At 59.3% G+C, this 10,690-nt stretch overlaps 1 protein-coding gene across 1 annotated transcript in view; it reads left to right on the forward strand.

Moving 5' to 3' along the window:
• KCP (kielin cysteine rich BMP regulator) overlaps positions 1-5,239 on the forward strand; it is a 47,308-nt gene extending 42,069 nt beyond the window's left edge. The window contains exons 37-42 of the mRNA XM_030549839.1: positions 245-417; positions 808-919; positions 1,851-1,952; positions 2,186-2,350; positions 3,801-4,101; positions 4,612-5,239. Coding sequence (XP_030405699.1) covers positions 245-417; positions 808-919; positions 1,851-1,952; positions 2,186-2,350; positions 3,801-4,101; positions 4,612-4,829 — 1,071 coding nt within the window. The 3' untranslated portion in view covers positions 4,830-5,239. The remainder of the gene's footprint in view (positions 1-244; positions 418-807; positions 920-1,850; positions 1,953-2,185; positions 2,351-3,800; positions 4,102-4,611) is intronic.
• The last annotated feature ends 5,451 nt before the right edge of the window (positions 5,240-10,690 follow it).

Below are 10,690 nucleotides of genomic sequence, written 5' to 3' on the forward strand. Positions count from 1 at the left end.
GACTGGCCTTGGCCATTGTGGTGGGAGTGGTGTCCCATTGCTGGGGTCATTGTGCCACCCCATTACCCCGGGGGGGGTCCCATAGCCATGCTGAGGGGAGGGGGGCATCCAGGGTGGAAGCCAGCTGCAGGCGTGACGGGGCCAGGAAGGGGATGGGAGAGGGGCAGCCAGCTGTGGGCATTACAGGGACAGGAGGGGGCAGAGGCTGGCACCCGCAGCCCCGTAACAGCCCCTGTGTGCCCAGGATGAGACACCCGCGTTAACGCCAGGCATGTGCTGCCCTCACTGCCTGCCCCGCCCTGCCACCTGCCTGGCCTTCGGCGACCCACACTACCGCACCTTCGACGGGCGACTGCTGCACTTCCAGGGCACCTGCACCTACGTCCTGGCCCAGGACTGCCAGGCGGGGGACTTCAGGTGAGAGGGGCGTGGCTGACATGGGCAACAGCCCCAGGGACAGGCGCCAGGGGGGAGAGAAGTGGGGCCTAGTGGTGAGAGCTGGGGGGCAGGGGCCAGGACTCCTGGGTTCTATCCCCAGCTCTGGGAGGGGAGTGGTGCCTAGTGATTAGAGCAGAAGGCTGGGAGCCAGGACTCCTGGGTTCTCTCCCTGGCTCTGGGAGGGGAGGGGTTAGAGCAGGGGGCTGGGAGCCAGGACTCCTGGGTTCTCTCCCCGGCTCTGGGGGGGGAGTGGGGCCTAGTGGTTGGAGGTTTGGAGCCTGGACTCCCCGTTCTGACCCTAGCCCACCGAGGAAAGCCCCCCCACTCACAGCCCGGTCTGCTGACCCTGGGCCCGTCTCCTGCCCACAGCATCCACGTGACCAATGACGACAGGGGGCGCCCGGGCGTGGCCTGGACCAAGGAGGTGACAGTGCAAGTCGGGGATGCCGTGGTGCAGCTGCTGCAGGACTGGCTGGTCAAGGTGAGACGGGCAACGCTGCCGGGCCAGACACCCACTGCACCCCGGTCCTCTGCCCGCCACCGCCCGGGATGGAGCCGAGGCTGAAGTCCGCACTGGGCGGGGCAGCTTGGGGCTCTGGTTCGGTTACAGGGAATTGCCCAGAGCCCATGCTGGGTGCGGCGGGGCCCTGGTGTGGTTACAGGGAGGTCACCCGGCTCCTGTGCTGGGCGGGGCAGGGCCCTGGTTTGGTTATGGGGAGGTCGCCCGGAGCCTGTGCTGGGTGGGACAGGGCCCTGATTCGGTTACACAGAGGTTTCCTGGAGCCTGTGCTGGGCAGGGCCCTGATTCGGTTATGAGGAGGTTGCCTAGAGCCCGTGCTGGGCGGGGCCCTGGTGCAGTTATGGGGAGGTCGCCTGGAGCCTGTGCTGAGTGGGGCAGGGCCCTGGTGCAGTTATGGGGAGGTCGCCCAGAGCCTGTGCTGGGCGGAGCCCTGATTCGGTTACACGGAGGTTTCCCGGAGCCTGTGGTGGGCGGGGCAGGGCCCTGATTTGGTTACAAGGAGGTCACCTGGAGCCCATGCTGGGCAGGGCCCTGGTGCGGTTATGGGGAGGTTGCCTAGAGCCTGTGCCTGGCGGGGCGGGACCCTGATTCAGTTACACGGAGGTTTCCCGGAGCCCGTGCTGGGCAGGGCCCTGGTGCGGTTATGGGGAGGTTGCCTGGAGCCTGTGCCTGGCAGGGTGGGGCCCTGAGTCGGTTACGGGGAGGTCGCCTGGAGCCCGTGCTGGGCGGGGCAGGGCCCTGGTGCGGTTACGGGGAGGTCGCCCGGAGCCCACGCGGAGCAGGGCCCTGGTGCGGTTACGGGAGGTCACCTGGAGGCAAGAGGGAGCCAGGCTGCACAGGTGGGACCCCGGTGTCCTGTGGTGCCCACTGAGCCCCTGCCCTCCCCTCCCAGGTGGACGGCCAGGTGGTGACGCTGCCCTTCCTCAAGGAGCCCCACCTCTACGTCGAGCGCCAAACCAACACCGTCCTGCTCAACACCAACATCGGGGTGAAGGTAACAGCTGGGCGTGGGGGTCCTCTGCCTCCTGCTGCCCGCTGGGGTGATGTCGCCGGGCCCCGAATCCAGGCTGTGCCACTGGGAGGGTGCTGCCACGCAGACATTGCAGACCCTTCCTGGCGGTGCCCGATTCAGCCCTGGGCCTGGCAGGCAGAGCGGCATGTGACCAGCACCTGGCTGGGCTCTGTGCCCTGCATTGCGGGGTGCTGCCCATCTCCCCTCTCGCCCAGGTGCTGTGGAGCGGGCACTCACAACTGGAGGTCAGCGTGCCTGGCACTTACAAGGGGCACATGTGCGGCCTGTGCGGCGACTTCAACGGCCACCCGCAGGACGACGCCCGCCTGCGCTCGGGGCAGCTGGCCCGTGCCGAGGCCGCCTTCGGCAACAGCTGGAGGGTGAGCGGGGGCCAGGCTCCCTTCCTCCCATAACCCCCCCCAGCCTGGCTCCCTTTCCCCCATAACCCCCCCAGCCTGGCTCCCTTGCCTGCTGTCATTCCCCCCCGGCCTGGCTCCCTTCCCCCAATAACCCCCCCAGCGTGGCTCCCTTCCCCGCTGTCATTCTCCCCCGGCCTGGCTCCCTTCCCCCCATCAGCCCTCAGCCTGGTTCCCTTCCCCGCTGTCATTCCCCCCGGCCTGGCTCTCTTCCCCCCATAACCCCCCCAGCCTGGCTCCCTTCCCCGCTGTCATTCTCCCCTGGCCTGGCTCCCTTCCCCCCATCAGCCCCCAGCCTGGCTCCCTTCCCAACTGTCATTCCCCCCGGCCTGGCTCCCTCCCCCCCATAAACCCCCCCCCAGCCTGGCTACCTTCCCCCCATCAGCCCCCCGCCTGGCTACCTTCCCCACTGTCGTTCCCCCCAGCCTGGCTCCCTTCCCCCTATAATGCCTCCCCCAGCCTGACTCCCTTCCCCCATCAGCCCCCAGCCCAGCTCCCTAACCCTGCATTGCCCCCCCCGCCCGGCCTGGCTCCCTTCCCCCATAACACCCCGCAGCCCAGCTCCCTAACCCCCCATCGTCCCCCAGCCCAGCTCTTTCCCCCCCCCATCACCCCCCGAGCCTGGCTCCCTTCACCCCATCACCCCACAGACCAGCTCCCTTTACCTCCACATTGCCACCCAGGTCTGAACCGGCAGAGGAAGCTCTCAGCATCCCTCTGGGGCAGTGGTCCCCAACCTTTTTCATCTGGCGGGTGCTGGATGACGAGCCACCGAGGACTATGGCCGGTGGACGAGCATCTGCTGAAATGCCATCGAAAATCAGCGGCATTTCAACGGCGACGCCTCTGAGTGACGCTGCTTGTTGGCAGCATTTCAGCAGATGCTCGTCCGCTGGACAGTACACGGGCGCACTTGGACACCCCAGCGGGCACCGCATTGGGGACCATTCCTGTCACGACCCCCAGATGCCCTGGAATGAGGGCTGCAACCCCTGACTGGGGCGTGGTTGAGGCAGAAGGGAGACACCCATGGGGAGGAGGCAGTCAGGACACGGGTTAACAGCCCCGCTTGCCCTGCTCCCTGCAGCGCCCCCCAGTGCCACACCAGGGCATTGGAGTCAGCACTGCCAGGGGAGAGCGCCCCCTGCTGAGCCCCCCACTCCCTGCAGGACCGCGCCCCCTAGTGCCACATAGGGGCATTGAAGTCAGCACTGACTGCCAGGGGAGAGCGCCCCCTGCTGAGCCCCCCACTCCCTGCAGGACTGCAGCCCCTAGTGCCACCATGGAGCACTGGCCCCCCCAGCCCCTGCTTTCCCTCCCTGCAGCCCCCGGAGACCCAGGCAGCTGCCAGGCCCAGGCTGGGTGGATGGTGGGGGCGATGCCCCCCCCCATGCTGACGGCGTCTCTGGGGCAGGTGAAGAACGGGAACGGCGCGGGCGGGCCGTGTGCTGACGGGCAAGATGTGGATCCCTGCAAGGAGGCCGGCTACCGTGCCCGAAAGGAGGCCAACGCCCGCTGTAAGGTGCTGAAATCGGGGACATTCGAGCCCTGCCACCCCCTGGTGCCCCCGGAGCCCTTCTTCGCCGCCTGCGTCTACGACCTGTGCGCCTGTGGGGCCGGTGCCGACCAGTGCCTGTGCGACGTGCTGGAGGCCTACACCGCCCTGTGCCGCCGGGCAGGGCTGGCTCTGCGCTGGCGCTCGCCCACGCTCTGCGGTGAGGGGGAGGGCAGCGCTTCCCTCGCAGCCCCGGCCTGGCACTGACCCCCACCAGTCGGGGGGCAGGACCCAAGCTGGCTCAGAGCAGGGGGAGCCCCTTGGGCAGACATGCCCTGGGCTGGTTCAGGGCAGGGGAAGACCCTGGGGCGGGTAGGCCCTGGGCTGGCTCAGAGTGGGGGGAGCCCCTTGGGGGGGGCAGGCCCGGGGCTGGCTCAGAGCAAGGGGAGCCCCTGAAGGGGGGCAGGCCCTGGGCTGGCTCAGAGCGGGGGGAGCCCCTAAGGGGGGAGCAGGTCCTGGGTTGGCTTAGGGCTGGGGGAGGGGGTGCAGAAAGGGGCAGGTGGTGAGCACAGCCCCATCCCCTGAGGAAATTCAGGCTGGCCTCAGGGCTGTGGGGACAGTTCTGGCTTCTCACCCTTGGGCTGAGCCTGGGGTGAGGGGGGAGGCAGGTCCCAGGTCTGCCTCTCCACCCCCAAGCCCTGCTCTGACCCCTCCACCCATCTCCCCACAGCCGTTGGCTGCCCTCAGGACCGGGGCTACGTGTTCGACGAGTGCGGCCCTCCCTGCCCCAAGACATGTTACAACAAGGACGCGCCACTGGGGGCCATCGAGTCGCACTGCTTCACACCCTGCATGCCTGGGTGCCAGTGCCCTGCTGGGCGGGTAGAGCACGAGGCCCACTGCATCCTGCCCGAGGCCTGTCCCCGGGTGGTCTACGGCAGCCTCTGAGCCCCCGAATCCCGTGCTCCTGGGACCCGGTGCCCTCTGCCTTGGCCCCAGATCCGGCCACCCTCCCTCCCGCAGCCCCCGGGGCACCCGTGACCTCCGCCATGGCCTCGGGCCTGGCCCACTCCCAGTTGGTGACCTAGACGTGACCCTTTGTGACGAAGTGGGACTGTTCGTAATATTTCCTCTGAATACCGTGTGGGTGCCTCAGTTTCTCCAAGCATTTCTTAAGTCTCTAGGTGGTGGAATAAGGGAGTGTAATTGTTGCAGAGCAAAGGGTCAGTGCACATAAATGGCCAACACTCTGTCTCCTGGCAATTACTGGCCGGAGCCCTCCCCTCTTGCAAGGCGATAGCTGAAGGTACTGAAGGACAAAGGAATCAGGTGACCTCCTGGCCCGGGAAAGGGACAAAGTAAAGGAGGAGGGGCTGGAGGGGGAGTCAGTTTGGAGCTGGCTGGGGATGGAAGTGAGGGCAGATGTGGGGGTCTGGCTCAGTGCCCCTCAGAATGGACCCAGCTGTGGGGTTCTGTTCTCTGTACCTACAAGCTCTGTTAGACCATGTTCCTCTCTATTAAACCTGTTTTCCCAGCTGGGCTGAGAGTCACGTCTGACTGCGGAATTGGGAGGCAGGACCCTCTGGCTGCCCCAGGACCGTGCCCGGGCAGACTCACTGGGGGAAGCGCGCGAAGGGGCAGAGGAGGCTGGATGCTCCAAGGTCAGACCCAGGAAGGTGAAGCCGTGGGAGCTTCCTGCCCTGGAGCCAGTCTGCTCCCAAAGAGGAGACTCCCCCACAGTCACACCCCCAACGCAAAATTGATGCAGGAAGGGATAACACAGACATCACTGGCTGCATCCCAAAAGCTTCCCACCCTTGGGTCTGTCTCACAACAGCAAGGATTGGTGTATAACAGAAATGGTTTATCAAAGTCATGTTCAATAACATGTTGAATCTCTTTACAAACTCAAGGTAAAACTTAGAACAATAGTGGATTGGATCTGCTCTTGCAGCCTGGTTCCTGTATGTTTCATGTGATCTTGTCAAGAGCTAAAGAAAACAGTTACTTTATCCATACCAGGTCTGGCAAATGTTTGGAACCCACTAACCATCAAGTCAATGTAGATATTAATGTTGTCCATAGTACAGGAGTCTTGGCATTTCGCCATAAAGCAATGTGGTAGTGTGCCTCAGTCTCCCTTTTTATACAACACATCAGGTCTGGAATGTCCTTTCTCCTGTGGAAAGTTCTAATAGTGTTTGCAGTCACTAACAGTGCAACATTAGTATTACAGGGCCTTTTCACATTGTGTCCTCATGTATCCCCCTTTACGTGTTCAAGGGATTTTCCAAACGATTAGGCACATTGTACATTTTTATACGTCTTGGTATTAGCAACACATTAGTTACAAAAAGCACCATTAGCAATAACAACAAATCCATTGCAAGTGTCCATCTACCGTCATGTTTGTCATGCCAGACCTTTGGCTCAATACCATTGAGGTTTGGGCCTTCTAGGGTTACCCTGTGGCTTCCCTTTGAAAAAGGAAGTTCTCTCTTTTCTCCTGCAGGATGAAACCCTGATTCCTCTTGCTTAAGCTAATTCACTGGCTGAAGGGGTGGGCTCTCTGTGCTAACAGCTATTAGCAAGTCTTTCTTCCCCCAGTCAGTCAGGTAATTTGCATCAACACAGACACTAGCTTTTAGATTTTCAGCTGCTACCAATTCCAAGGCTGGACTTTGGCTTACAAAGATACCCACAAATCCAAAGAGTCTGAGGGCTGGTCTACACTACGGGGGAAAATCGATCTTAGATACGCAACTTCAGCTACGTGAATAACGTAGCTGAAGTCGAAGTATCTAAGATCGAATTACCATCCTCACAGCACGGGATCGATGTCCGCGGCTCCCCCTGTCGATTCCGCAACTCTGTTCAGGTTGGTGGAGTTACGGAATCGATATAAGCGTGTTGGGGATCGATATATCGCGTCTAGATGAGACACGATATATCGGTCCCTGAGCAATCGATTGCTACCTGCCGATACGGCGGGTAGTGAAGACGTACCCTCAGAGTGAGAGTTCGCTTGCTCTCCCCTGCATCCTCAAGTATTCACCCATAAAACTTCTGCTCTGACACACCAGTAACCAAACCTGTCCTCAGAGCCTGCAGCACAGACTGCTCACTCACAGAATCAGCAGGGAGACAGTCCTGTTCCAACACCATTGTCTTCCCAACCAGCTGATCAAGCACAGCCACGTGGTTCTAGAGCTGCTCAACTTTCTTAACAGCTCTTACTCCAGCTGAGATCTTCTCAAAGCTCCCCACACTGGGTCTTTCGAAAGGAAAGTCAGTGGATCCATTTACAACAGAAAATTTCTGGCTGTTAGGAACTGAAACTTCCTTGATTAAATCACTTTCGCACCCTTTAGCTGTAGTAAGCTGCTTGCAGAGGTTACCATGAGGATTCCTTTCCCTAGACGCTTTTCTAAGCAACAATTCCCCCCTCACAGAACTTCTGCTCTTCCCCACTTCCCCTTGGGCTTGCTCTAAAGAAGCACTTCCCTGAGCCACAACAGACTCTTGCTGGGTCTTACTCATATCCAGGATCACCTCTGGCCCATCAGACGGATTTCCCCCCAGTCCTGTTTCAGGCAAACTCATAAACTTCATAGTCAAAAGGTCAGCAACCTGCTCCTTCCCTTTGCCACACACAAGCTCAGGAATCTTTTCCTTCTTGGTACAAGTTGTCAAACTGTCCGTAGGTAACACAATCAAATCACCTTCATGCCCTCCTTGTGCCCTGGCTAGGGTATCACCCTGAGCAGACAGAGCTGCTACACTCTTTTCCAATCATACGTCAGCAACAGGCAAACTACAAGCACCAGAATTGTCTGGTCTCTGGGATTTCGCTACGATGCTAACTGGATGCCACCTCCCCAGCAGACCCAAACTTAGGACCATTCCTGGGCTTTAGTTGAATCCAGAACCAACTCTGGGACCAGGGCCAGCTTTAGGAAGTGCAGGGCCCAATTCGAACAGTTTCGATGGGGCCCCGGCAGGGATGACTAAAACAAAAAACCCCTTTCATTTCTTCCATGTATTATTTACTTCTCATGACTATATAAATAACAAAATTATATATTACATACATTGCATCATATATTAATTAGCTGATTTGCACTTCCATATTAGGAAAATAACTTGTTTTGATAGTTGTACAACTGATTTTCTTCACTAATGTTTATTAAAGTTTATAAAATATTTCCTCATTAATAAAAAATTGCCCCCTCCTTCCCTCCCCACTGCCACCAGGCCCTGTGGAAACAAACCCTCCTTCCCCAGCTCTGTCCCATCGAAACAAGGTTGCGGGGGGGCGGGAAGAAACAGCACACATGGGGTGACCAGATCACAGCAGTAAAATAGGACCTGCCGCCTCCCTGCTCCCCCCCACCACACCCCTCTTCACCCCCTAGTCCCCCGCTGGCTTGCTGCATCCCTCCTAGTCAGTCCCCCACCCATCACTCACCTCCTTTCACCTTCTCCCTCCCCTGCCCAAAACCCCCATGCACGCCCCTAGAACACCCGCTGGCTCAGTGCTTGCCTCTGCCCACCCGCCACTTGCCCCCTCACCTCCCCCCCAAGTATAAAGCCTCAGTCAAAGACTCAGGGGTCACTATATTACTGCACACAGCAGTCAGTCAATGCAGTTGTAGATAAATCTCTGCATTATGCATTTTTGTATAACTTTTATATGACTTTGTATTGAACCTTGGTAATATGTTATAGCAGCCCCCAGAGGCAGTGTAATTAAGGGAAAAGAAAAATGTCTTTTTGCTAGGAGTAGAATAAGATCTTCCCCCCACTTTGTAGTCAGTTACCCTATTGAATGAATGAGGTGTGAATTAGGAAGGTGTGGAAGGCAGCACCTCCAGACAGCTGCAACCCTTGGAGAGGGGCTGGGAGCCAGACCAAGGAGAGCTTTGCCCAGGCTGAGTGGGACGGAGTTTGGGTGTTGGGTGCAGGATCCGGGCTGGGGCACGGGGTGGGGTGCAGGAAGGGTGGAGGGGTGCAGGCTCTGGGAGGAAGTGCGGAGGGGTGGGTGCAGGCTCTGGGACAGAGTTTGGGGACCAGAGAGGAGGGGGTGCGGGGAGGGGAGGGGAGGGGACTGCCATCACATGTGGCTTCCTTCCTCCTCTGCTGCCCCTCACCACAGCCTCGGTGGGGAATGGGGCTGCCCCTTGCCCAGTGTTTGCAGGAGTGGTGGCTGGGGGGGAACCAGTCAAACTCTGGTTTTACTCTTTCATTGATGGGTCACTTTAACCCCTTACACACCCTTTCCCGCCTCTCTCACCCCCCTTTTCTACTGGGCTTGTTTGATCTTTTCGGTGGAGCCAGATGAAAACCACAAACCCCAGAGAGCAACAGGCTGGAAGACTAGACTGAACACACCACCCAGACTAGTCCATCCGAGAGCCCAGGACTGAGGGCAAATGTCCCCCCACCCCCAGGCGACCTGTTTCCACTCCCGGCCTCTCCCAGCGCTGCCAGTGATTCTGTGTGGCTGCATCAGACAGGATTTCAACCGGAGCCCCCATCCCCCCACTAAATTCACCCCTGTTTTGCGACCACTCTGCACCAAGAGCACCTTCCTTTCCTGGCCTAGAGCTGCTGGATGGCTAGAAAGCTGAGCTGGGCATTTGATTGATCTGGAATATTATCATGCCTCCCCCCTCAAAAAACCTTAATATCCTCACAGCTTTGGAGGGAGAACAGCCCACCCCCAAAAGCTGATCTAATTTATTGTTGTAGGGCAAACGAAGAAGCCATAGTTTAATGGAAATATTCAGCCCCTACAGTGGTCTTGCAGCAGGGAAAGCAGAGTTGATGGGAAGGGAACTGGTTTGGATAGGAGCCCCAGTCCCCTTCCTTTGCAAAATAATTTGGAGAGGGAATCAGATCACTCTGTGCCTCAGTTTCCCCTCTTGGGGGTGGGGGAGAGAGAAGTCTCAGCCTGCCTTGTTGCAGACCTTTCGCATTCTCCCCTCTTGATGTATTTGATTTCCTCCTCCAAACCTCCCTCTCTCTCTCACCTGGAGTTCACAGCCCTAAGTAGCAGCTGGGGGCTTTTCCCTGGGTTCCATGACATGATCCCGAGTTTAGTTCTGAAACAGACACAGGCAGGCACAAAGTCACCCTCAAACAGCAACACCCCGAAAACCACAACACCAACCCAATGTTACAAACCTGCGGGGAATCACAGGGTCAGACACTCACCGCTGGGAGCCCCAGCAGCTGCTCAGGTAGGTGAGATCCACTGCAGAGATTCCTGTCTTCCACCGGACCAGACGCCCCATCGGCGTCTCCTCCAGGTGACTGCTAGGGGGTAGGGGGGGAAGGAAGGCTGCAAAGCACATGTGCCTTCTCCCCCCTCCTGACCTGCAACCCCCACGTGGCTGCCTCTGCCTCAGCCCTCTGCCGGTCTCGGTGCCTAGCAGCAACAGCTGCTGCTTCCGGGAGAGACGCTGCCGGCCGGCGCGGGGCCCCCTCAGGCACGGGGCCCAGTTCGGGGGAATCGGGCAAATGGACCTAAAGCTGGCCCTATCTGGGACAACCGCACTATTCTCAACCCTCACAGGCTGAAAGGCCCCTTCTGTCTGCTCCACAGACACAGAAAAGCTGGAGACGCCTTCTTCTTCCCCAGACACACAGCTTGGGGTCTCATTTCCCCTGTCCCAGCACACCGGGCTGTTCACAGACAACTGCTTGGAGACCGGGGCAGCTTCCTCCATAGGCAAGTCAATACGCCCGACAGACACAGGCACATTCCCTTCACTGTCACATTTCTCCACACAGGAAACAGGTAAGGG

Source organism: Gopherus evgoodei, chromosome 1, assembly GCF_007399415.2.
Source record: "Gopherus evgoodei ecotype Sinaloan lineage chromosome 1, rGopEvg1_v1.p, whole genome shotgun sequence".
NCBI lineage: Eukaryota > Metazoa > Chordata > Testudines > Testudinidae > Gopherus > Gopherus evgoodei.